The following is a 27,475-nucleotide window of genomic DNA, read 5'->3' as shown; positions in this document are numbered from 1 at the left end:
TTAGACGTCATCCCTGTTTATAAGGCCCTGATACTTTGAAGGAGGAAGACTCACTAGTTAAGTCAAATGGTTTCTGAGTGCCCACCGCGACCAAGTACCAGGCCCTTAACCAGAGCTGTGGATACCAGAAAGATACAAGCCCTCTCTCATCACAGGACTTCTGGTCCAGGAGTGACAACCACCACATTCACAACTTCATAGATAGTTATGTTATTATGACTGTGATAGGTGCTGTAAAGCAAAGGTGCAGAGTGTGGTGGAATATTTAACAGGTTTTCCCCTGGCCTAGCAAGGTATGTCATCCCTAGAGAAGTAGAATTTAACTAGGGAAGCTGGGCACAGGGGGTGGAGGGGCTTGGCTAGGACAGACATCTCTCATATAAGGTAGAAAATGATCAATGCTCAGCTCAAGGGCTGCGGAAGTTGAGACGAAGAGGAACATTTTAAAAATGGGGTTGATGATAAACTTCTTTCAGAATATTTTCTTGCTATTTCCCTCTATAAATGGTGGGCTTTTATAGTTTCGTGACCTGGTTTAGTAATTGTAAATTGACTTAAGAGAAAAAAAAAACTTCTCTGTTTTCCTTACTACTTCTTAAATGTGTTAAAATAATTCACTATATTTCATATGTACACCTAAAGTCCTTGAATCCAATTAGTAAGAAAAACACTTTCCATGTCTTTGTGAAGTAACACAAAAATAAATAACAGGTAGAGAAAAACTGAAATAGCAATGCCTGGAGCTTTCTCCTGGAATCTGGGAGTGTCTAATTTTAAGAAATGGTTTCAGATGTATCATTTTCATTCTGCATGAATTTATTTATCTGTTTGGAGTGCCTCCCTTGGGTTACATATTTTACTGGACTGTCGGGGGTGAGAAGGAGAAGGACAGAGCACGGCTGCTGGTTACTGCCGTGCAGATCAGGCCGTGTTCGAGGCAGGAGGGTAAGCGGACTCCAATCCTGCCCTCCCTCTATTTGCCAAGCCAAGACTGGGTGCGTTTTCCTACCGTGCGTCAAGAACCTCTTAGTTAGCCTGGGCCTGGAAATGTCTGACACAGGTTTATTTTTTTCTGAAAGCACTCATAGTTTATTAGGGGAAGCAGACGTGGGGATAACGCAACATAATTACATTGCCAGCCAGAATGAAATATGTTGACCAGAGGTAGAAATGACTTGCTGAGGGGCTCAGTTGAAGGATTTTAATTCTGATGGGGGTGGGGAGAATCAATCTGTACAGCATTTGAAGAGCCAAGTTGGATGGGCAACTTTTTTCTTTTTAAATAATAGCTTTACTGAGATCTAATTCATATGTCATACAGTTAACTCAAAGTCTACAATTCAGTGGTTTTGGTTATATTCACAGAGTTGCACAACCATCACTGAAATCAATTCTGGAACATTTTCATCACCTCAAAAAAAAAAGCCCTGTACCTATTGGCAGTCACTCCTTCTTTCCCCAGATCGCCTTTCACCTAGCCCTGAGCCGCCGCTAATCTACTTCCTCCTCTGTAGAGCTGCCCAGCCTGAACATTTCATATAAATACAGCCACACACTTTTGTGACTGGCTTCTTTCTCTTACTGTAATATTTTCCAGTTTCATCCATGCTGTCACGTGATGAGTAGGTTTTTGATGGCTGGAGAATGGAAGGAAGTTCACCCCCAAATGATGCAGGGTGAGGTGAGAGAAAGACTTTCTTAAGACAGTGTGGGCTGTGTTTGAGAGGTTGAAAGTCGAATACTGGGTCTACAGAGTAGGGCCTGTGGGGGACATTATGGTAAAAGGAGTTGGAAATATAATCCGGGAGCAGATTATGAAAATCAGCAATCAGTTTGAACTTCTTTTGAGATGCAGATGTTTTTGAAAGGAGAGTAACATGACTTGATGAATGAAAGATGAAGAAACATTGGTAATTAAAACTGTAAGGTCCCTCAGATTGGCTGTGGAGAATCAGTCGTGAAATCAAGAACTCCTCACTCCCAAGTAATTTTCCTTCATATTCCAGTGACTCTTACTTTTTTATCTTTGTTAGCTGGAGTGAGTAGAAAAAGTACAGGTGAAGTTTTTGTTACAATAATTTTTTTTAACTATTAGAAGCATGTGAAAAAGTAAACCTGTTTAGGTTATAACTTAAAGTGCTGTTTGTTGGGCACTTGGAATAAGGCGGTATTTTCATGTGAAGCCCACTGTGTTTATCACATCGTGAGGAAGCAGGCTGTTTTCTGGCCCTTTGGATACCTCTGCAGTATCCTGTCACTATTGTTCTGAATGCAGAGTCTCTGTTATTCCACTTGGACTGCCACAACCAAATACTGGACTGGGTGGATTAAACAATAGAAATTTATTATTATTATTTGTTTACAGTTCTGGAGGCTGGAAGTCTGAGATAAGGGTACCAGGTTCTGGTGTGGTATATTTTCCTAGCTTGTAGAAGATCACCTTCTCCCTGTGTCCTCACATGGAAAGGGGAGAGAGAGCAAGCTCTTTGGTGCCTTTTCTTATAAGGGCACTGATTCCATTGTCAGGGCCCCACCCTCATCAAAACCCAATTACCTCCCAAAGGCCCTATCTCCAAATATCATCACATCGGAGATTGGGACTTCAACATGTCCGTTTTGTGGAGAACACAGTTCAGTCCGTAGCAGAGTCTTACTTTGTCTTGATTTCCTTTGGACTTGTGGCCTTGGCTGTGTTCCCTATATTCATTTGATTGATGCCTGCCAATCAAATAAAAGTCATAGGTATCCCACATGTAGTTGGCCTTGCTTCTCCTAAAGCCTAGAGAAATTCCTCATTGCTTGTTTCTGAGCTGCTCATGTCACAGGCTTTTGCAGGAGAAGGGATTTTAGAGGTTATCTGGTTCATGGACTGTTAACTTAAGGGTTAGTGATCCATGAGCCTCCTGAAATTGTTTGCATAATTCTCTGAAATGGGTGTGTGGGCATATCCCCTTCTCTAGTACCTGTAAGATTCTCATGTGGTTTGTGTCTCTCCAAAAAGGAAAAGTCTTTTACATACTAATAATATTGAGCTCTTTTACTTGTATCATTAAGTCTTTACAACTCATCCTCATGAATTAGGAAACTGAGTCGTATAGCAGTTAAGTCAATGTATGGAGGGTCACAGAACTAGTAGGTGACAAAACCTAGACTCAGACCCTGCAGTCTGATGCCAGAGCCCATACTCCTTACTCTTATGCATTCTTACCCTGCATATCCTTTGCACCCCTCTGTTTTACCTTTTTTTAGACTCTGGTTGACCCTAGGTAGTAGACGATCAGAGAGAAGTGAAACACATTCAAGATGGTGCTGTGATTAAAAACACATAGCTGTCAACACGTGGCAATAATATGAACAAACCTAAATCAAACATGGGACTTAATACCCATTTTAAAATTAAATTAAAGATGCTCCTTTTGGACCTTTGATTCTGCTACTGACCCTCATCCTCTCTCTTCCCTCTTCTCTTCTTGTTTCCTTTTCCTCTTCCCTCTCCCTCTCTTCATTCCTCTCTCCCCTCCCTTGAGTCCTCCAACAAGCATTACTGAGCACTTACCTCATTGAGCTAAGATGGAATTATTAGTAATTGAGTGGTTTAATGTTCCTAAAATGTTTTTATGGTTGGGGGACCTGGGCACTATCCTACTCCTCTGTGGCCAACACCTCTCTACCTAGAAGGTCCTTAGTGGAGCTGTCACATAAGAAACATTGTTGAGGGAAGGCAATATACCTGAAGCCAATGCCTTTCCCTCCTACAGAGAGGCTCTCTGATTTCTGATTTTGGAGGCTGGCTGGTGCCAGTCACTGAAATAGGCAGTGTTGAAGGAAGCTCCACTGTTAATGTGGGAATAGTGGAGAATGGGAGTTTTTTTAGCTTTTCACGTTTGGGAGTTTTGCAAATAAATTATTGGATGTTCAAGGTTGGAACTTAGAAGAAAGGTTGGGATTAGAGCTGTTAGGGTTCAAAGCAGCACAGTGGATGAGGTGGCTCCAGCGACTTCTGAAGGGAGAGAAAAAAGTCCTCTTCCTCCTTTGCTTTGAGAGAGTAGCGTACATCTCATGTCCCATTGCCTTCGTTACCACCTGGGCAGTGTCTCTTAGTCTCTGAACTCCTGTAAATCTCCTTCTGGGATTTAAACATGTGTTCGTCCAGCTCACATGTATGTTTACTAAAGCTGGAAGGGAGGTAGAACTCGTATTTATTTAGAGATGAGTAGAGCTGTTCTTTGAATCCAGGCTTTGTTACTTGCTATCTGGGTGATTGATTGACTGGTTCTCTCTCTATATCAAATTCTAAGTCTATAAAATTAGGTTAATAATAATGTCGACCCTATCTGTGTCACAGAGTTGGTGTTCATTTTTTTGTCTGTTGTAATGGTTGTGAAAGCTCTTTAAAAGGAATCTTTAAATAAATTACTTTTTCCCAACGTTTATAATAATTATGATGTTTGTTTTTACTCTCCAGGTAAGCTCTAAGCTCCTTTGGATTTATATATCCTTTTTGCTTTTACATACCTTTTTTTTTTTTTAAGCTTCCTCAGTACTTATATGTATTAGATGTTTATTGCACAATAATAATTAGGGTCTTAATTCTTTTCTTTTGCTTTTCTTTTTGTTGTTGTTGTTGTAGCATTTATTGAAGAGGTTTTCCCTGTACACTATGAGATGTTAACTTCTCCAAAAAGAGTTTGTTCTTTGACTTTACTGGTCCCCTCACTTGTGTCTTACCCTCAGCTGGTGTGCCCTCCGCCCGCCCTCTGGGGTGGGTCTCTCCTGATATCCTGATGTTCTCACTCTGCCCCAGCGATGATGCCATTGGTGTGTCTGCTGACACTTGAAGCCCTACAGGGACAGAGGGTCCAAAGCCTCATAGAAAACTAAGGCCCAGAGAGGGTTCATCCATGTCTGGTGCAGGTCAGCGTGGGGGCTAGTTTCCGATCGCTGCTCCTTGTGTGCTTCCCACTCAGGCTTGCTGGTGTTTAGCTGCTTCTTGCCTTTTCTTTTCTTTCTTTTTATTCTTTCAGTTTTTAGGATGAAATTACTGACTTTTGTCACATTAAAATTTTATGAGGATTCTATTTTTGAATCCTGTTCCTTTCTGTTCTACCTCAGATTGCACTCTCTTTTTTACCCCATTGTGGTGCATTTGTTCCTAGACAGAATCAGGGATGGCACCAGGCAGAGAAAGTAGCTTGCCATGTGTTACTGGAAAATTTATGTGTTTATTTTATCGTGTTTGAATGCCAGCAGTATGACCCACAGAATCCGTTTTAATTGATTTTTTTGGTAAATAGTATTCTCAGTTTACTTTCTTCTCATCTGCTTAGCAGGGTTTGCCACTTCATAAAATGCATTTTTTTTTTTTTTAACCAGGCACTGTATAAGATGCTCTTTGACTTGAAACCATGCTTAAGGGGTAGTTCTTGCCCTCAAGGAGCTTTACATCTGTTGCAAGAGACTGACATTGTAAAAGGAAGTTTCTAATACTGGCTGGGCTAGGATACTTCCACCATTAAAGGCACAAAAGTGTGCATTGGAGTATGTGAGAAGAAAAGATTAAACTCGAGTGGGGACTCTCAGGAAGTTGCCAGTATACCCAACTTTCATTGTGTATTTCACCCCCAAAGTCTTCTTGCTGAGGTAATTCTTCTTTATATATAATACCAAATTTTATTTTAAAATAATACATACACACATATACATATATTTCTTTATATTATATAAAATTTTACCTGGCTTTTGCTTCATGCACTCCAACTCTCAGTCTTTTAATTTTTATTTTATTATAATTTGAATAATATCAAAGCAGAATGAAAGATTGGTGCTTTTTTTTTTTTCAGAAGAGGAACAAAAAAAGATACGAGGATGACTGATATGTATCTCAATGTTTAGAAAACCATGGGAATTAGGGAGAAGGACTCGTAGCATATCAGGAAACAGGAAACGAGCTCACTGTTGCTGGAGGTGATTGTTCAGATGCTTGGAAAGTGTGCCTTCAGTAGATGATGCTTACATCCTAGTGCGTGTACACACACAAACATGCACACACATGTCTCTCTACCTTATTAACTGTTTATCCTCAACTCTCTTTTGTTTGACGATTTCTTTTACCTCGTTCCTTTCCAAATGTTACCTCCACTGGGACCTAATTAGAGCCTCTCAGAATTCACAGAACATTAGAATACATGTGGGCTCCAAATGTTATCTTTAGACATCACAGAGTATTAGAAGCTAATTCTGGTTATCCATTGTGTATACAGGTGTATAAATACCTCTTCGGCCAAATCTGCTGTCAGGCTGCAGTGAGAAAACTCAAGGGGATGGTTCTCTTAGCTTCTGAATTTCGAGGGAATTCCCTCCCCTAGAGGGATAACACTGCAGGCTGAGATTTTGCTGTTCTAAAGCAAGTGTCCGAAGCTGAAGTTTTTTTATTAAGTTAATGCTTAACTCAGCACTGAAATTGCTGTGTGTCTTTATAAGGAAATGACTGTTTCTACTAAACAAGCTTTTGTAGAAAATACATCCATTGATGCCCTCTACTCTGTTGAATAGCCATGTTTAGAAAGAAAGTTTGATTCAGACTCTAGCATATTAAAGCCTTTTGTAGGATTTTTTAAAAGCAGTTGCTCCCTTAGAGAGGTAACTTAACACTGTTATTCTCATTAACTTTTTTGTAATATATACAAATATTAGAATGACCCCAGAGTTGGCTTTAGAAAAGTGACAACGCAAAATGCTGTGTAGGAAAATATACTACCTCTCCAGCCTGAAGACCTGAGTTCCAGTCCCAGTTCTGCCTGTGACTTGATCTGTGGGCCTTAGAAGAGGCAGTTCTCACAACTAAGTCTCATTTTTCCACCTTTAGTCATGAAAGAATTGCAAACGTTAGATCTGGATGGCACCTAAAAATGGTACCCTTTAAAAAAAAAATTACATGTTGCAACATTTTATCAGGCTCAGACCATTGAGGAGGAAGAATGTCACCTGTAATTCTGCCACCTAGATACAGGTACAACCTATCATTTTTGTATATTCCCTTCCAGTCTTTAGCTATCAGCAGAAATGACCATAGTGCTGGGTACAACTGGCATCATATATTAAGCATTTTCTGTATTGCTATGTATTCTTGAATGATTACAGTTTTAATATCTGTTTCATATTTCATTTAGTGGTTATGCCATATCTTAATTATTCCATTATTTTTATATATTGTTGTGATTTTTTTTTTACTTTTTTACATAGACATAGCTTATTGGTTCATCAAAAATCTCTGACACGTCAGAGGGTTGAGATCTCAGGGTCAGAGGTTAACATTTTATGGTTATTCGGATTCACTGATGACTTGTGTCTAAAAGGAATATTTCTGTACCTCTGTAACAGGAAGGTGTGAGTGAGTCAGTATCTCCCTGCCCCATGCCAGCATTACATGCTTTGTCTTCTTGGCATTAGCATGTCTTTAGTTTTTTTGAGGTTAAACATGTTTTCTCATGTCTCATTTCTAGTTATATTTTGTTTATGTCATTTGAAAGTGAATACTTTGTGACCTATGAGAACCTATTCACAGCAAAACAAAGAGTAAATATTTTAATGAGAATTGTGCAGGGCTTGTTAAAGGAAGTTCTAGAACTTTCTGAGTCATACAAAGGAGCCCTTGAAGAAATGAGAGACATACCTTATTCCTAAATGGAAGTATAAAGGCTGTTAACTAGTTATTTTCCACTACATTTTATGTAATCTCAACGCAACTCTCAAGTTAATTGTTCTTGAATCTTAACAAAAAAAAAATATTAAATTCTCTTGATAGCAAACAGGCAAAATAGCTAAGAGACATTTGAAAAACAAGAGTAATGAGGATCAGGGACCAGCCTGGCCAGATGCTCAAGTAGATTATAAGGGAACCCCAGTTGAAGTGGTGAAGTGTTGGTGCTGGAGTAGAGGAAGGCCATTTCCTTAACATGACACATCCAGAAATGGAGCAAGGGCACGTGGAATTGAATATGCAAAAAAGGGACCACTTTGGAACATTCTGAAAAGGGAGGGTTCTTCTCATGGCATTGGGATAATTGGTAGGCTTTCATGAAAAAGTTACATCATGAATACAGATCAAAATAGACCTTGATATGAATTAAAGATCATGTTAAAAAAAAAAGACAACTAGCAAAAGCCTTTAATAAGAGAACAGGTTTATTATACCTGTAGTAATTGGAAACAAGAACTTTTTTTTTTTCTCAAATTTTAGAACTGAGGTTGCAAAAATTTTCTGTAAAGGACCAGGTAGCAAATATTCTAGGCTCTGAGTTCAGAGCATCTCTGTCACAACTACTCAACTCTGCCATTGTGGCACCAAGGCAAGCCATAGACAAGTCGTTGTACGTCTAATAAGGAGCTAGAGAATACATCTGTTTATAAGAAGAAACATAATATTGTGAGTGTCAGCTTCCTCACACATCTGTTCCCAAAGTGAATTTTATGTATCTTTACATTTTTTGCCAAATTGTGTGTGAAAAGTAGTATCTCCTTGCTGGTTTAATTTGCATTTCTCTGCTACTGAAGTATTATACATGTGTATTTTATTATTATTATCATTTACTGTGTCTGTTTGCCATTGAGGTCTCCTCTTCAGTGAATTACAGGTGGGGTTAATTTGTCTCTCTTGTTTCATCTTCTTATCACCCGATGTCCCATGGCCCTGGAGACCCGTGGTATCTCCAGACCAGTGCAGATCAGCAGGGCACCATTTCGCCTCATGAATTATAACTCTTCCTCCAACTCCGTGCTCAAGGGCCCAGGACTGGATTTTCAGTTCAGATCTCACCTGTGTCCCTGGCTGGCTGCTTGCCAAATAGACGGACACTGGGGGACCACCTTGCCCCTCCGTCCTGAGTGGTTTTGGCTGTGTTGACCTATTGCTTGGCTGCCCCCAGCTCCTTTAGAGTTAGTTGTTGCCTGAATGTTACCTGAACCTGCCGACATCCTGTGGGCCCTGAAATCCAATTGTGGGCAAGATCTGCCTTTGCATTTCTGTCCATCCTGGTGAGAAAATCTAGAGCTTGACCCTAACTCTCCAACTGCATTACATTAAAGAGCGATCAGAATTCTGTTTCCCTCCTGAGTGATGATAGATTGTTCGATTTTCCAAGAGATCTGACTAAGAAGGTGGTAGAGTCGCTTACACAGAAATGCTTGGAGGACACACGCTGTGAGATTATGGTCATGGCACAGGCGGGGTCTTCGCTTTCTTGGTTCGGCGTCTCCCTGAGCCGGCTGGGCTGCTCCGCTCCTGCCCCTCCCCGCAGCCTTTCCATTGCTGTGTGTGTGCTGCAGGAACTGAGACCATCATGGCAGAGCTGAGCTGGTTTCTCTTCTCTTTTGGACATCATTGTTTGTCACATATCTGATCACCATTTCTTCCTCCTGATCATAAAATCGTAAAATCACTGCTATATTTATATTTCCTTTAGCTGCCTGAGCTCGCAAAGTACCCTTCACTGCTGTCCTTTGAAATTCCTTTACTAATAATCTTTCTTCATGTATGTGTGTGTGTGTGTGTATAAAATCTGCTGTTTATGAAATGCTCTAGTGTCCAGTATGTCACTTGATCCTCATAAGCGCCTGTGACGTAAGCAGGGCAGAGACTGCTGTGTCCATTTTATAGATGAGGAAACGAAGGCCCAATGAGGTCTGGAAGGCCCTGACCGAGGCCATCCTTGCAGCTGATAGCAGAACTTCCTTTAAACGCATGATCTTGACTCCCCTGACATTTTTCTTCCTGTTCACAGAACTGCTTCTCTTTTATGAGTTTCAGGGATTTTCTTGTCCATGACACGAAGAAATTAGTGGCTTTTTCTTGAGCGAGCTAACTGTGATTGCCTTTGTTGAATGCTTCTTGCAGTCTGCTATTGGTCTGAGTACTTTCAGAGAAGACAGTGCATGTAAATATTCCCCTTTTATTGAGACTGTAAGGCAGCATTTTCAAAGAAGACAGAGACCCTGAAGAAACTGTGTTTGTTGTCTGAGATTCCTAACAACCACTGCAACCATGATTTGGGGTTTTTTCCTGAGGTTTTCTAGTTGTAGGCTGCCACAGCACTTAGCATTTGGGGGTCACAGATTCCTGTTCCTATTTTAACACTGTGAGGTTTGTGTGTTATGTGACCTTTGTGTTCTGACCTTCAGGTTTAGGGAACTGAAAATTTAGGAAGTTTTGTTAGGACCTGAATCCAAGTAAGTTCCCTGATAAGTACAGAGACTCACAGAATTGTGGAATGTTAGAGTTTAAAGGGACTTTCATCCATCTGGCCCCCTGAATTTGAAAATGTGGCCAATTAGTGATAAAGCTGAGGCTGAGATGCTGGGGTTGGATTAGGCTTCCTGCTGCCTTGTGCCATGTCAGGACATGCCTCTCCTGCTGTGTCCTGCCTCTTCCCGGCAGCTCTGAGAGGACTGGCGCTGTGTCTGCTCTGGGCCTGGCTCTGCTCCCTAGCGATGAGCAGAGGGCTTTGCAGAGACATTGAAGATTTCTTTTTGCAATGAGTGATTTGCACCTGTCTCTTGCTGAGAAAATATCATTGCTGTCTGTTGGCAAACAAAATTTTAAGGATATGGGGTGGGGGTTTGGTCAGGATTGATGATGGGAAACAAATCACTCTAGATATTTTAAGCACAAAGATTTTAATACAGGGTGTGAGGTGCTTCAAAATCATTGGAAGGATTGTTTAGAGCAGGCTGTTGGCTAAGCTCCCAGTAATGATCCCAGAACCATACAAAATTACTAGGTTTTCCTGATTGGGATATTGGAGATGCATGAGGCTACCGTGGAACACAATGGTGTTCAAGACGGCAGCATTGTACCTGTGAACCAGAGGTTAAGAAGCCACGATTGGGAAGGTAGTAACTGGACCCTGAAACATGGAGTCCAGCTGCTCTCTCTGCCACAGCTGCTTCTTGACAACCCCAAGGCTGAAGGCCAAATATGGGACTGTGGAGGCAGAAAAACCCCCATCTCCATGGCCGTGCTTCCAGCAGAAAGCACACCAGAACCACAGATCACGGCCTCCACCTTACTTTTGTCTTCCAAGTCTCAAGTCGGCAGGTATATTTTGCCAGATCTTTTTTGCAAACAAACCCTACCCTGCAAGGCAGCCTCTGCAATATGGCAAGGTCGAGTGCCATTCACCATACCCATCACAGTAAGGGCTATCGTTGTCATGTTTGGGGCATGTCTTCCATAGGCTCTGTGTGTGGCTGATACTAAATTGAGGATGGATTAACACTTATGTTCTGTTAGATCTCGATTTGTTAGTGTAATTAATTATATAACAGAAGGAAAGGCAACAGTTTTACTTTAGGGAATCCCTAAGGGGAATTCCTATTTGTCAGAAAAAAAAAATGCCATAAGGAGGGAAGATCCTGAGCTGGGAGAGTATTCTAAACTGTTTTGGTTTCAAACATCTTGGAAAGTACTACAAGGAGACGTTCAGTATTATGATACAACAGTGCTTACCATGTCTAGGGGGAGTTCCCTCTTTGGCAAGTGTTGTCAACTTTCCGTCTTGAATGCTTCACCTCTTCCCCCGCCCCTGTGGAATATACATTTGGACTTTGCAAGGGAAATCAATATAAAATAGCTTATTTAAAGTAAATTAAGTAGGCGTATAGCCTATGGGCCTGCACTGAACTCTTTTGACTTCATCTCCCTTAACTCTTGTGTAACCCCTAGTTAAAAATGTAAAACATTTATAGGTAATCTCCTCCACCTTTACTCTTGTACCCTAGTGAATACATTTGGACACATTTCATTTCTCTTTCTTGTCCATTCTCTAATCTTTCCTGTTCCAAATTAAGAATTAGGCAAACCCGTTGTCTTTCTACTTGAAACCAGGTAGACATGATAAAATCACTGGTAATATTGATGGTCATGGGGACAGGAGTGGGCAGGGGATAAAGCTATAATTGAAGAAAATAGTCTGATATTCTTGGAATAGGTGATGTTCTTTGCGTCAGGAGAAAGAGGCTGAGTGAGTAGGGCAGTTGGTACCAGGTTCTTCTAGATTTCTGCCTATCCTTTTCCTCTGCACGATCATTCTGCTCCATTTTCCCCTTCTTACTGGGAAGCATGTGCTTCCGGAGCAGGGAAACCCCCAAGACCTCCTCCATTCCCCTTGCTAGCCGCTCTGCCCTCGTGGCAATTGCAGTAATAAATTTAAAGTGTGTGTGGGGGGCTTTGGCTGTGTGGAGAAGAAGCTACGTGCTCAATATTCTCTTGGATGCAGTGACCAAAACCTCATTGCTACTGTGTTAGAAGTAAAGTGACTGTGTAAAAGGCACTGCCTACATTGGGGCACTTTTGAGAGTGAAAGGGGGCACTATTAATAATTACATGGAAACAGCAGGCGTAAGTTGGATGTATGGTCACCCTAATTATAAGGGATTGTGGAGAACAGTGTTTGAAATATGAGCTGATACGATTCAGAAGCAGAACATAACTCTTTATATTCCCAAACCTTTAAGCTTATCTTCCCTTTTTCATAATAATCACTTGCTATGCACTGATGACAGAGCCTGTAGTTGTAGGCGCCATTTTTGTTCTATATTTCCTCACAACCACTGTAATATTTTAGAGCAGTGGGTTTTCAGCCTGTCCTCTAGTATAGTTCTCATAGGAGGACCAAGGAAGTAATACATTTTATACTCCCCCCCACAACTGAAGTGTATTCTGCCGAAGGATGAAGATTTAAATAAAGTCCGAGGAACTGTTCTCTCAATTTGTCTATTTTTATTCTTGAGATTTTCTTAAAGATTTGACATGAAGAAACAATTGTTTTGCTACAGAAAAGTTTGAAAACTACTGGTTCGAGATTTTAAATTTTATGTTACTGTTCTAAAGCTGTAAGGCCAATTGGGAAAAAAGAGAATAGGACTTTTTAAACTTGAAACACAGAAAAAAATTATGTAGGAAACTAAAGCAATATTTTACCTATCCAGAGGGCTGCCATGTGTAAGTGGGCTTGTGATTCCAAGGCAAAGGCAGGACCGATCGGTGGTTCCTAAAGGAATACAGGTTTCAGCCTTGGGTAACGTTCTAGCAGTTACAACTTTTCTGCCATGGAAGGAAGGGGCTGGGCTGCCTTGTGAGGTAATGACCTCCTGGTCATTGGCGTGGACAAGCAAACTCACAGAGGGTGGTTGCGTTTCAACTTCAGCTCTGCATTAGAAGAAATACCTTCATTAACAATTTCATGCTTCTTGGGTATTAAACTTCTGTATTGGTGAATAAGTTGTTAGCTACCACCTCACATATGTCTGAAGTGTGTGTGTGTGTGTGTGTGTGTGTTTTATTCCCAATTTAGTACATTCTTCACCTGTGGCATTGTCTTTTTTGTGCGGTAGTCAGTAACTGATAAAAATGCAGAAGGCACAACATGAGCACTCTCATCGAGAGAAATTTGAAAGGGAATAACATCCACTCATGTCATTCTGAAACTGATCCGAAACAGCCTGGCTCGTTTTTACTCAGCGGCTATTGGTCGATGCTTTTACAGATTTTTTTTCTCTGTTTCAAAGTCTTGAAATAAAAGTGGAACAACTTCCAACACGAATTAAGAAGGTCACCGATTGAAAATGGTTTCAATTGTTTTGCTATTAAATGTGAAATTGCAAAACTAGCCCCTTTTACACAGTTTGAATTTATAGCACATTCAAATGAGAAGCCTGTCTGTTTTTCATACCATTTCAAATACTGAGAAATTTCTCCAGGCTCTTGGATTTGTGATAAACAAAAAGTATTACTTCAGAGTATATAATGCAGGAAGTTGCATCTCTTTGTTTTTTAAAACTGTATCTCATGGTCCTTGAAGGGTGAACATTTGTACCTCTTCTCCCCACTTCCCCTTTATTTTTCCAGTGACTGGGTATTTTAATTTAATTTAGCAATATCCTTATATTTTAACCATAGAATGAAATAGATTTTTGGGTTTAAGATAAATTTAAGATGAAAAGTAAGTATTAGAGAAATAAATTAATTTGGAAACTTTAATTTATAATAATCATACTATCTAAATTCAGTAATGTTGAATTGATTCAAATTATAGTGCCCAAACTCTATGCAAAGGCTCTGAGCTAGTTTACAACTAGTAGTTGAAACAATAGGATACAAACAGCACGGTTGATGGGTGACAGTTTTGTGAGCAATATAACGTTCAGAAGGGTGAAGGGTGACGGTTCACTCTCTGTCCTGTGGCTGTGATTACTCTTGGCAGGTTATGTGGCCTGAGTAAACATTGCTTCACAGAGTCACACGTAATAGTGTCAGATGTAAATATGGCCTGAGATTTGTCAACATTCTTATCTTCATTGAAGACAAAATATTTCTACTTTTTCAAATTCTATCTAAAACAGAGTTTTTTCCCCTCTTATTCAATCTACTTTTATTGAGATATCAAAGTGAATTTGTAATAAAGGAAAGTCCAAAATTATTTAAAAAGTCAAGATCAATGAAAACATCCCTCAAGTGCTAGTAATATTCTGTAACCTGTGTAAATGGTACAACAGACTTGTACACAGATAACTAATAAAACATGGTGCTCATGTGTTTTAACACAAGTTTGAACAAGGTGTCAAGGGAACGCAGACAATGAACAGCAATTCACTTGTGGACCTGCCCGCTTAGCAGTGAGTTTGGAACGAGAGGATTCCAGATACTACCAAGGAGACTGCCAGGCCTTGTTAGAGGTGATACTGGTGATTTCTCCCATGGCCACTGTTTCATCCTAGTGCAGGGGCACGATATAAATCAGGGTTTTAAACCCTTGTGAATCACTCAGATTCTCATTTTTGTAAATCCAGATTTCCACTTTTGGAAGTAGATTTACTGAGCTCCAGGGGCTCAAGGTATTGTTTACCTCTTTTTTTCTCGGCCTTGTACAGAAAAAGTCTGTTAGAATCAGGGACTTAAAAGAAACCTTTAAGAACATTTTTTTTTTTTTTATGAGCACAGCACACTCCAAGACTAGCCATACCATTATAGAACATAACATGTTGAAAGAGGGTATTTTGGAGATCATCTTCCTAATGCTTGTTATTTTAGAGCTAGAGAGTTTGAGGTCCAGAGAGGGTAAATATTTTCTTGGTCACTTAGCCAAGGAGACCCACTGTCATTATATGTGACCTAGAGTGCAAGGTTGGGATCTCATGACTTCTGTGCTGATTTTCAGTGGTGTGGGTGCTGACTCTTCTGGAAGAGAAATTCTTTACTCCTGTGTCTATTTCTGTGCCTCTTTCTAGTTATAATCCAGCCATCAGTGGAGCTTCTCACTTGTTTAATGAAACTTTGCCACTGCGCATGCTTTCTGGAAGCAGAACAGCTGGGTTTGAATCTAGCCTTCAGCATGCACTGGCTGCTGTGTTACCTGCCATAGGCTCCGTCAGCTTTTCTAAATCTTGGTTGTTGAATATTCAAATTAGAAGGAACAGATTGGTCCCTAAGATTTCTCCAAGCTGGGACTCCCTGTGACTTCTTGGCCATGGAGTAGCCTGTCCTGGGTGTTGTCACCTGGTTGTGGCAAATAAAAACCAGCGAGTTAGTAATTGGTTTGGTTCTATTCTCTCTCCTTTATCTTCTCCTGCGGTCCTGGTCTCCCAGTGCTGTTGTTTCCCTGTCAGGGTTGATTGTTCCCTTTCCATGTGACATTCTGAATGTGAAGTGACAGTGCAGTGTGGAGTATGTCTCTATTCTGCCTCACTTCTTTATCAGAGACAAGTGTTCACTTAAATGGACTGACTGATGCCTCTCTGCTTCTTAGTTTACTGGGATCTGCAAACGTAGTTGGGTTTTTCTTGCCACCAGCTGTGTTGCTGGTTGCTGGGATGGCGCCGTAGCGTTGACTTGTATTCACACCAACTGGGTGCAAAGCAGGTTGGCATTTAGTATGTTGATTCCTTGCCTGCATCCCTTCACTCTACAATCGCTGGGCAGTGAGGTTCACAGGCGTGAAGACAGGTTTGTAAGAAACCTCAGCTCACTCAGCTGGCAGACGTGGAGGAGGAATCATGGAACATGGGAGCTGGGAGGAATGGTAGTAGGCATCTAATCTTTAGTGCAAACACTGAGGCTCAAGGAGGTCAAGGGACTAATGTCCTAGAGCCAGTGCGTGGCTGAGCTAGAAACTGCGCCCAAGTCCTCTGCCTCTCAGTCCGATGTTTTTTCCAGTATTTCCAACTGTCTCTCAGATAGTCTATATAAAGGTCTGGCATTTCTGTAGAGTTGTTCTCTAGTCACCCCTTCTGAGTGACGCCAGCTGTCCATGTGGAGAGTGGGGCACTTAGCCAGGGCCGGGCCAGAGCTGCCTGGAAAGAGGAGTGGAGCGAATGCATTGACATTTTAAGCCCATGGCAGGTCCTGCTTTGCCTTTCCGGCTCTCATCTGACCTGATGCTTCAGAGGAAGAGTGATTAGATTTGCTGTTCAACTAACAATTGTGTGCAATTTTCAGCCTGCCTTGTTCTTGAACATTGTCTTCCCACGCTTCCATCACACGCCACAGCATATCTGCTTCGTAATTACACTGCTATGGTCTTACCTCCACCGGTTGGAAAAGGTTTGCCAAAAGTACTTATTTACTTGCACATAATAAATCTTGATTGATACCTTGGTAATCTCTGAGATCAATCTAAGATTCCCTCCCACAATGGGGAGGATCGAGGAGTCAGAGGAAAGGGTGACACAGAAAGAAGGGAAAAAAAGGGGACCATGCTTTCTCATTGATGAGCTAAGAGGAGAGTTACAGATGACTTGGCTCTGTGGCCGACTTCTGCTTGTTTCTGTCCAGCTCTGCAGTCAGGGCCTTCCTTGGACAGGTGACTTTGTGAGTAGAGTCGCTGTTAATATTCATCTAATAATCCGCTGCATCATTTTTGAAGGAGGACACCATGATCCCAGAGAGAGCAAAGGTGGCACTGTGAACTCATGGCATAGCTAAGACTGGAAGCTGCGTGTGAATTCAGAAGGTCAGGCATCCTCCAGCTGAGGACCAAGTTGCAGAAAAGGGTAATTAGCCCTAGCTTAGGGAGGACAGCACAGTGTACCATTTTAATAGACCCTTAGGAAAGCAGTTTTGAAATTCTAGGAAGACACTGACTTTTATATAAAGAGGGAAGATAGTGAAAAATCTCCGAAGGTAGAGGAAAGTGTTATTTAAATCTTAATTGCTTGTTTAAGTGGAGAAAATGTCGCTATGGAACAGGAATCCTAAACTGTAGTTGGCTGTCGGCTACTTCTGATGTTTAAGTCACAAAGCCCCGTGGCCTCTCAGTTCTTCTGCCAATAAAAAATAGTGATGTTAACACCCGTCTCTTCCTTCAATATCGTTCATTTATTCAGCAAACATTGACCAAGAGCCAGGCCTTGAGTTAATTGCCAAGGGAGATTTAAGGACTAATGCAACATGATTTAAAGATTAATATAAACGTTCTAAGTCAATTATTCGCAACCCTTTAATCAAGATACGGACATAAAGATTTCCTGATGAATCTAGTGTGCAGTTTTGAAAATCCCTTTTTTAAGCTCATCATACTTGGTGTTAGATAATACCATGCAATGGTTGGTTGTTTTTAAATTTTGGTGATCTGTGTAAATATTTAAAGAGTATGATATTGATTTTAGAAAAGCAAAACTGGAGCAAACACTAGTTCATTCTATTTTTGTGGATGGCAGTGATTTGTCACTCACATGCTATCTTTAGAGGAGCTTGGTAGCTTTTTTTAGTATTACATGTCACTTTCTCTGTAGCCCTAAGTTTTCCCACCTGTGGAGAAAGGGTCTTGGTCATTATATGGCCTTTTGCAGTTGTTTGCGTTTTGTTGTGCCACATCAGGTTGGCCAGACTTTTGGATTCATCAGTGTGTGATCATCAGGGTCATGATAGCAAGATTTGACGGAAAGAAATAGAGAAGACATTATGGCAGGAAGGAACCAGAAGCTGGGAATGGAGATAAAAGCAAAATCTGCTGTTTCTCAGTGATAACTTTCTTTGGATTGTGATGTTTTCCTTTTTCCTCCAGATAGCTAGTAGTACCATGGTGAAGACCAAGGATTTGGGGTCAAAGACTTGTGCTCAGGCTTCAGCTCTGCTATTTGTTCAGCTTTGAGCAACTTGTTTAATTCTTACAGCCTTGCTTTCTGGATCTGCTAAACGTGGAGAATGGTAACCCTACCCCATATAATAGTCAGGATAATTACATGGCCATTAGAAAATTGCTCGGCGTACAGTTAGTCGTCAGAAAACACTTGCTGTTTCTATTCAGCCTGTAGCTTTCTTGTACCCACTGAACAGCTAGTAGGAGAAGACAGAAGAGTGACAGAGTGGCAAAAAGTGAAACCTCTTAGGTTCTTCTTAATTGCTTTGCATCTGATGACAGTTCCTGAAAGACCAGCGGTTCGGGAGCCCCAGCTCTTTAACTTGCTTCGGTTGTAGGCATCTTGCTTAGCTGAGGGCCACTTCTCTTGTTTTCCTCTCTTCTGATGGTGTTTGTGCATTTTCAGAGCCCCTGTGGAGATCTTCCCTTTCACTTCTTGCTTTCATGATGATTATAAGCTTAGAGTGAAACCAATCTAGAACCAGAGGAAGTAAGAGCAGGGTAAGTTTTGATCCAGCAAAACTAGCTCTCACCAGTGCTTATCTTTGTGTTTACAATGGGTCTCTTTCTGAGAAGTTGAGAAACCCCAGGGAAATGTTCTAGTTTGTCCGTTCACTAAACTTGTAAGGTTTTCTCAAACACATTTATCAAAATGAAGGGTTGTAATTAAGATTACAAGGAAGGAAAGTGCTACAGAATATTAGAGCCGATGGGGACTTTGCATTCATTCTGCAAATGAGTATCCTCTCTTGTTAAAGGTCACACTGTCAAAGCTGCAACTGGAACTGGGGTCGCAGGGACTCTCTGTCTGTTCAGCTGCATTTATCACCTTCCTTGGGTCCATCTTGCATGGATTTGTTTTTCTTACGTAGAGTTTTCACTCCTGTTAGATTCCTGGTTCAAAGATAAAAGTTCTAGCTTCTTACTTCTCTGTATAAGGCCTTTAAAAAGTAAAGCTCATTTAATCTTCCCAATCTCTTCCCCCAGTATTTTCTTGAGTCCCTCATTTCGATACAACTGGCCTGCTCCCTGTCCCACAGAAATGCTTTGCTACTCCCTTCAGTTCACAGTATTTTTAGGCATGATCCTTGTTGCTTGTTCCATTTATCCTCCAGAGCCAGCCAGCCTTCAGAGTCCTTGCGAATGACAACCCCCGTGGTGGGATCCTGCGACGAATCGCAGTTGGTGTTTTGTTGTTGTTGTTGGGGGTAGGGGTATACCGTGTGTTACTCTCTTTTTACATAGAAGAAATGCGTCTTCCTCAGATAAGCTTTATATTCCTTGAATACAGGATGACAATCTGATTTATCTGAGTACAGGATGAGACTTTGCTTCATCTTGAGTTCCAGTGCTAGGAATAAATGAATAAATGAGTGAATGAATAAATAATGAATGAATAACAAACATTTTTATTGAGTGCATATCATGTTTTGGGCCCTGATTAGAGAATGATAATTACTTCTGCTCTCAAGAATTTAAGAGTTTATTTTGTGATAGGCAAGCAGAGAGACAGAGTGACATGTGATGAGTGTAATGACAGCAGTGTTCCGGGTGCTGTGGAAGTGTGGTTAAAGGGTACATAACTTGAACTGGAGGATGGAGAATGTGAATTTTGCCTTTAAGGATTAGTGGGAATTGATGCTCAGGATCCAAATAATACATAGTAGATGAGACATCATTTTAAATTTTAGCTTGGATGAAGGGAATAGAAGTAAAACCTAGAGGAAATGGATGAATTTCCAGCAGAATATAAACACTGAAAAATGATCTCAAAAGAAGTATAAAACTGCTACAATTATTGTAGAAGTTGTTGGAAATACAATTTAGCTCTGTTATTAAAGTCACATACCTGGGTGGCTTTCCACAGAATTCTGATAAACCTTTTAAGTTCAGATAGTTCTAATCTCATCATTAAACTAATCCAAACATTAGAAAAGGATGCAGAACTGCCATATCAAAACCTAACAATGATAAGTAAAACAAGTGGAGAAAAAACCACTAATGATCTTCACCAATGAGTATATGTACAAAAACTTTATATAAATGAGCATATTTAATTCATCCATTTACCGAAACATTACAACTGTGACCGAGTAGGATTAATTTCTAGGACTTCAAAGATGGTTCAATACCTGGAAGTCTATGAACGTGATTCAGTTCACCCCTAAATTAAGAGAGGGGAAAAAGAGATGATAGTGTCAATGGATGCTAAGAAGGGAGATAACACAGATTCGAGAAAGGGAAGAGTAACCAAGGAGATCAACATTTATTCATTCACGCATTCATGCGTAACATATTTCTCTGAGGGCCTCCTTGCCAGGCACTGTGCTGGTATAGTGAGAGCACTTAGGAACTTCCAGTTTATTGGGGCAGATAAGCAGGTGAATACCTAGCTTACGTGTGGACTGTTAGTATGGAACAAGTACTAGAAGAGCCTGGGAGTTAAGCTACTCTTTTTGGAGAGAGTTAGGGAAATGTTCACAGCATCAGTCATTTGAGCTGGGTCAAGGTAAAAAAAAAAGTGGGATCTGGTAGAAAGTGAAGGGAGGTATATGGCATTGTAGATGGTGGGCACAGCATGAGCAGAGATTCAGGGGCATCGAATTTCCTTGTAAATCCTGGGAATGGTGTCACTGGGTCATTGTTAACATATAGAGGAATGGTATGAAAAGATGGTGCTAAGGTCAAATGGGACAGATTCTTGGCCACACCCTGGCACATGCTGGAGATGTCACTGGAGTTGCCTGCAGGGCGAGTGCAGTGTCGCAGGGGTAATATATGGTGCTGGGGGTAGCTGAAAATACAATAGAGGCTATGCTTTGCATATGGATGCATAAGTTTTCATTTTTCATACTTTCCCGGAAGTTTCCTGTTCCTTTATATGTATGGAATTTCTGAAAAGGCCAGGATTCTACAGTCGATTGGCAATGTGAGATTGCTCTGGAAATGTGCCTCTTTGCTTTAGAAGTCACTGTATCCTATATTAACCCATTTTTAATGTTTCTATTTTGGAATAACTTAAGATTTATGGAAAATTTGCAAGGATAATACTAACCCATTTAAAAAATCTACCAATAAAATTTCCACTACAAACGTGCGTGGTGCATTCACATTTCCAAGTGTTTATTTCATCCTACTTGCTCTCCACTGATACTCACCTGAGTCGTGTTGACAGTCGGACAGACACTTTATCCCTTTCTTAGAAGACTGAGGTTCAAGCAAGCAAATAAAACCAAAGTTGCTGATTCTCAGCCTTGAGAGATGGGCTTGTTTTTGATATTGATTTAAAAAAACTCAAAGAATTCTTAATGTGCAGCCAGTTTTAAGAACCAGAAGTTAACCAGATTCATGGTTATTTTTCCATATGGGTTTAAGGCTGTATAAAATACAGTCCCCATGCTTCCAAAAAAGTCTCAGTTGACCAGGTGTCTACAAGGTACGGGGAAGGAAGAGGAAAAAAAGGCCCTGTGACCAGAGTGAAAAGCCAGTGTCACCACTGGCTTAGGTGACAGAACCCTTCTGATTCCTAATTTAGAGTCTTCCTCACTGATTCCTGTCATCCTCTTTCATTGAGAAACCTACACCTCCAACAGTTCTTCTCTGCTCACTTTGCTTAGCAGTTGACAGTATATGAAATAGTTTAATGTTGTTATCTCACTGGTTGTTACAAAACTTGAGTTCAGGAGGACAAGGAGTGGAGGCAGCTGGTGCATCAGATGAAGGAAGCGGGGCTGTCAAGGGCACGTCACCCTCCTGGTGTGGCCTAGTGCTACCCAGGCAACACTGGGCCCCATCTCTCCCCCTTCACCCCCTCCTTCTGTGGCCCTGCCATGTGCCAAGGACTTTATTTTCTCCTGCGTTTCCAGTTCTCTTTGTCGTTACAGACATCTGGAGGTAATCATGGAGCCCTCTCAATTAATTCAGTTCAATTAATAAATTACTGGGTGGATTTGGGGCTGGGAGTGGGTGAGGGAGCCTTCCGGGCCTCCCTGCGTTGGAGAGCTCTTGCAATCAGACTTGGAGAGCCCTCCTGAGCGGCAGTCTTTGAGGCTCGGCCCTAGCCTGCAGGCTGTCTGGAGGGGTGGTTGGGTTACCCTGATACAAGATGTCATTTTATTTTCCTCACAGAGTGTATTTTAATCTGAGTAGAGCAGCATCTGGGTTGGATCATTCATCCCCCTCCTAGTTCAGATTTTCCTAAGGGTCCAGTATGATATCAGCTAAAATAGCTCCTGATGGGTGTCCTGTGGGATGCCCTGTGCATTATAGGGGTTGAATTTTAGCCCCTGGGCACTGAATACCAGTAATCATCCCAGGTGTTGTGGCAGTGTCCTCTCCCCCCAGTTTCCAGTGCTCCTTGGTGAGGAGCAGCACTGCTCCTGCCAGAGGGATGTTGTAAAGTGTCCTGCCATGCACTTACTGTGTCGTTATTTCAAGAAGAAGCTTTTGGTGGTTTCTTAATGCCTGCAGAACTCAATCCAAACTCCTCAAGCTTGTGCACAAAGCTGTTCTTTGGTTGCACTCCCCCCCCCCCCCCATTTTTAGTTCTTTTGCTTGCTCCTTTTCTGTATTCCCCCTCCAGCCACACTCAACTTGAGTGCTGGGTACTCTTCTGCGCATGCAACGTTGCCAACGTTGTTCAGGCCCGACCTGTGCTCAGTACTCAAGGCTCGGTCTGACGGTCGCCTCATTAATGAGGTCTTAGTTCTGCTCCGAGCAAGAAGTGACCTTATCTTTTTCTACATTCCAGAAACACTTTTATTTACTTTTGACCTCATTTAGATAATACCACCTCCCTTGGGTAACTTATCACCCTTTTATATATTGATGTGGGAATCATTTTAATAGATTATTAATAAAATTGAAGCTTTCTGCCAACCTTGCTGATATAAGGTTCTCCTACCATAGAAGCTTCTTTAGGTTGGGGACGACTTCTTACTCATATCTGTTTCCTGAATAATGCTAGGGCAGCTATTTGCTAACTGTGGGGAGAGACGTATTCAAGGTTGGTTGAAGGGAGTGTTCAATTTTTCTTTTCCTCCAGTTAAGGTAGGTTTTTCATAACTTTCCTCCTTCTTCCTTCCTTCATCTTCTCGCTTCCTGTTATCAGAGTGCTTTTCAAGGTTTCATTAAGTATGGATAAAGAAGAGGTAACAACGATGTGAAGTATGTTGCCTTCATTTTTTCGTCTTACTTCAAAAACAACCGTGTTTATTCCTTTTTAATTCTAGATTGCACAATGTCGCACCCATCTTGGCTGCCACCCAAAAGCACTGCTGAGCCCTTGGGCCATGTGCCTGCACGGATGGAGACCACCCATTCCTTTGGGACCCCGAGCATTTCAGTGTCCACCCAGCAGCCACCCAAGAAGTTTGCCCCAGTCGTTGCTCCAAAGCCCAAGTACAACCCATACAAGCAACCTGGTGGTGAAGGTGAGTGTGAGGGTTGCGGAGCTGGGTGCCCCCGCTGGGAGAGTTCAATATAATAAAAGAGATTTATATACAACTTGCGTAACAAAAGTGATGTGTACTATTATATTGTAGTACAACGTGATAAAAGTGGTTGGTTGTGTCGGGGAAAGGTAGCTCAAGAATTTGCAGTGTGGTTGTCAAAAAGTATAGATTCTCAAAGTTGGAAGAACACCTAGTAACTGTCTAGGCAACTCTTCTTTTAGGTATAAAGAGACTGAGACCTCTCAGGGGTTATGTGACTATGGTGAGTTGGGGCCAGAGCTAAACCTAGAACCCCCCTCTCTCCATTCGTAGCTCAGTGCCCTTCTACTGCTGTATCCTCCATCCCTGTCCCACTGTCTTGTAGAAGTGTCTACCACCCCCCCCCCACTGCCATTGGACGAGGGTCCCCAAATGCTGCCAAGCAGTGGTCTGATGGGAAACCCATACGAAGCGAACCGAGTAAGGCACCCAGAGTTGTGCTGCCTTCTCTGGTTACTTTTCCACTCGTAGGCTACTGTAGGATAAAGTCGTCTGCAGGGCTCTGTGTGTTGAAACACAGAGAACTTTGAGTGAAGCCTAGTTTTAGGGGCTTAGTAGTGGTGGTACATTTTACATCAAGGGGGATTTGAGGATCTCCGTGATCTCAGCACACCCGGTGTATCTGCATGGGCACAGCCACACGGTGGACCCCACAGGCAGCATGAAGAGTGCTGTACTCTGGTTGAAGAGGCTCCATATTTTTACCTATCAGTGCCGGCAGCTCATCCAAACCCGTGAAACACTGACTTACAGCTGTCAGTAGGTCGTTAGCCTTCTGGTTGCTGAGAGAGAAGAGGTGGTGAAAGAAGATTCAGCCCCGCTCTCTCTATTTTCTCCCCCATCCTACTTTTTAAAACAATCACCTCACCCTCTCCAAGATGTCTCTTACTCCTTGGATGACATTCGTGCGTTTGTTTCAGCGATTTTGCATGCGACTGTTTCACATTCTGTGATACAGTTCAGTCTCTCTCTTTTCTTTCTAGTCCTCTCCCCACCCACAGTGAACACTTCTCCAGTCTATTAGTATTTTAGGACTGATGTCCGAGGCCTAGTCCAGATGTGTAGTTCGTGTCAGGTGGCTGGACCCTTAGGCAGGTGGTTGGGAGGAGGTCAGGTGTCGGCATGCCGCCCTGAGCTGTGGCTGTGGACCTGGGGTCTGCTTTGTCTGGAGAGAGCGAGGACAAGCCTGCCAGGCTGCTCTGGGAGAGCAGTCCATGCGGCCCGTGGCTCTGCGCAGCTCCACGTGGGTCCCTGCAGCTTCGCTGGCCTCGTGGGAGCCCGCACCGCTGCAGTTAGTCAGGGGCTTGGCAGAACTGGTTTCCTTTGCCTTGCTGTTCTTTAGCGATCGCGGGACTCAAGGCTGTGATGTGGGAGAGAGCCCCTCTAAACAAGACAAGAGGAGCCATTGTTGGCTTTCTCATCTGTTTTCTCTGTGTCTCCCTGGTCTCCTTACTAGGGGATTGTTACGTTGTCTCCCCATTTTTGGGGAGAGCTAAGATGGACTTTCTCTAACATGAAGGGAATGAGGGCAGAGTGTCCTAAGGAGGCAGACGTGTGAGGAAGGCTTAGTGGGTGTGACAGTCGGTGCACACCTGAGGGTCAGGGTGGGGCAGGGCTTGTGTAAGAGGGAGGAGAGAAGCAGACCATGGTCGCCCTTCAGGCCCCTGCGCTCCGAGTGCTACGAACTGTGTGGTGGGTTGGCCCCTGGCTGACTCCTCCGGCATTAAGATGCCCCATCCTCTTCACCGCACCACGCAGGGCTCTCCCACTGCCTGGTGTGTTCTCTGGGGACGCTGGCGCCCTCTTTGATCCTCTGCAGCTCTTTGCTCAACTCTTTGTTCTTTCTTAACTTGCCGCCCATACCCTTTTGTCACCTATCAAAACCCTGCTTGTGTCGCCTTCCCCAGTGTCCAGACATGGCCCAGATCAGAGGTGACCGCTCCCTTCCCTGGGTTTCCACGAGCACCTTATTCTATCACGCTTCTACTTCTTTTGATGTTCCTCCTGCTCTTACTCTGCCGCTTGTGACTACACATCCCATGGGAGGCACTCTGTTTTTCCATTGTCATTTTAATACCTCCTCCTCTAACCCTAAGAACTGCTTTTGTTTTCACATAAAGTAATGGAGGCTCAGAGAAGAGAGGTGACATGCTCTCTGGTTTTGTGACTAGGTTTCCGAAGTGAGGCTGCCGTCCTCACGCAGCGTGCTGTCCTGCTGGTCCCTGTCTTCATGGCATATGTGGCCCCATATGATGGTGATACTTCCCTACTTCCTTATAAGAATGTAAGCTTTGTTTCCCCATTTAAGCAACAAGACATGGTTTCTCACTCATCCTTCTGTTCCTCTTGGCTCTTATTATGCTACTGTGTTTTTAGTAGGAATGATTGTGTGTGGTCAAATGTATGTCTGTATGTTCTTATGTGTATATATATTTGGATGGGTGGCGGATGGCTGGATGGGTGAGTGCACTGCTCAGTAATTCTTCTCTTGCAATAAACAGTTTGGAATGTGGCATCCTCATTCGAAGCAACTCAGTCTCATTTAATTTCTGAAGTTGATTCTTTCTTGCAATTCTGCCAATCCCTTTCTCTCTTTTAATATAACCTTTTTTGAATACGTGAAGGAAGAAACTTCCCTTGCATATATACATTTTAAAGACAAACATGGGTAAAGTTTCATGGATATTCAGACTTTTTAAAATGTAGCTCTGTCTCTTCATCTGCTATATATTATGACGCGGTATTTGTTAGAGGTGTAAGATTTGCTTACTTTATATTTAGTTTAAATGTTACTGCATCCTCTGTTGCTCTCAATGTTTTTATAATTCATGTTACTTTCTGTTTAATTTTTTATACATTTCTGAAGTTTATATCTATTTTCTTTTTCTTTTTTTTTTTTTTTTTTGGCCCATTTAGAATGTTCTGTACCATTAGTGAAATCCCCAGGTAGTAGGTAACACAGTTTTTATTTACAGGGTGAGTTGATGATGCTAAGATCTCGTGCCTCAGCTCACGCTATTCTTGGCCTCTCGTACACACTTGCCTTCAATTTCTAGCCCATCAAGTCTTTATATTCATAGCTTAATTCAGAGCCTGGCTTCCAGGAACCTCAGCCACAAAGACAGAGCATTAGAACTGATGGAAATCATGCAGTCCACCCTTTTCTGGTGTAAAGGTGAGAAGTGCTGTGCAGACTGTGTGAGTGATTTGCTTGGAGATGCACGGCCTGCTCGTGGTCAAGTGGGCACTGGACCTCGGGTCCCCTCTGAGTCCCAGGTTATCCAGGACCTTGTGTTACAGTCTAGTGAGGATGTTGCCACACCTCATAACCTCCATTCATCTCATACCATCCCCTTCACAACCAGCTCTAGTAGATTTACTTGCTTATGCACCTGTCTCCTTCTGTAGACTTGGACCTTTTGGAGGCAGGGGCTGCCTGAGTCATGCCTTCACTCCAGACAGCATCCAGCAGGACACCTGACACACAGTAGGTCCTCAGTGATGTTTACAGTGACAGTTAAACCACAGCAACACAGATTAGAGCTTCTCATCGACTTGCTAGATTGTATGGTTCTGCAGCGCAGCGTATGTGTTTGAATTACTTTTACTGCCTCTGCCCATTCCTTGAGCTTTTAGCCCAGGATTTGTTTAACCACTGCTACCCTGAAGTTAGCGCTTACATTTCTCACCATAATATAGGTATTATGTCTTTAATCTCTGGGGTTTGCTTTCTCGTTTTTAAATTCTGACTGTGAAAATAGGAAAAGTACCCACGTGTTTTCCACATCGACTTACATTTATGTGATACCATGTGTTACAATTTTCTTTTATAAAGCATTCTGCTAATAACTT

General features: G+C 42.1%; 1 protein-coding gene across 14 annotated transcripts in view; it reads left to right on the top strand.

The window, feature by feature from the left end:
* LPP (LIM domain containing preferred translocation partner in lipoma) overlaps positions 1-27,475 on the top strand; it is a 629,538-nt gene that overhangs the window by 185,785 nt on the left and 416,278 nt on the right. For all 14 annotated transcript variants that reach the window (XM_074366117.1, XM_074366147.1, XM_074366073.1 and 11 more), the window contains one exon: positions 23,363-23,563. In XM_074366117.1, the coding sequence (XP_074222218.1) occupies positions 23,371-23,563 (193 nt within the window). In that variant the 5' untranslated portion in view covers positions 23,363-23,370. The remainder of the gene's footprint in view (positions 1-23,362; positions 23,564-27,475) is intronic.

This window comes from Camelus bactrianus, chromosome 1 (assembly GCF_048773025.1).
Source record: "Camelus bactrianus isolate YW-2024 breed Bactrian camel chromosome 1, ASM4877302v1, whole genome shotgun sequence".
Taxonomy (NCBI): domain Eukaryota; kingdom Metazoa; phylum Chordata; class Mammalia; order Artiodactyla; family Camelidae; genus Camelus; species Camelus bactrianus.
The sequence above is the reverse complement of the archived record's forward strand: the minus strand, read 5'-3'. Positions and strand labels throughout refer to the sequence as shown.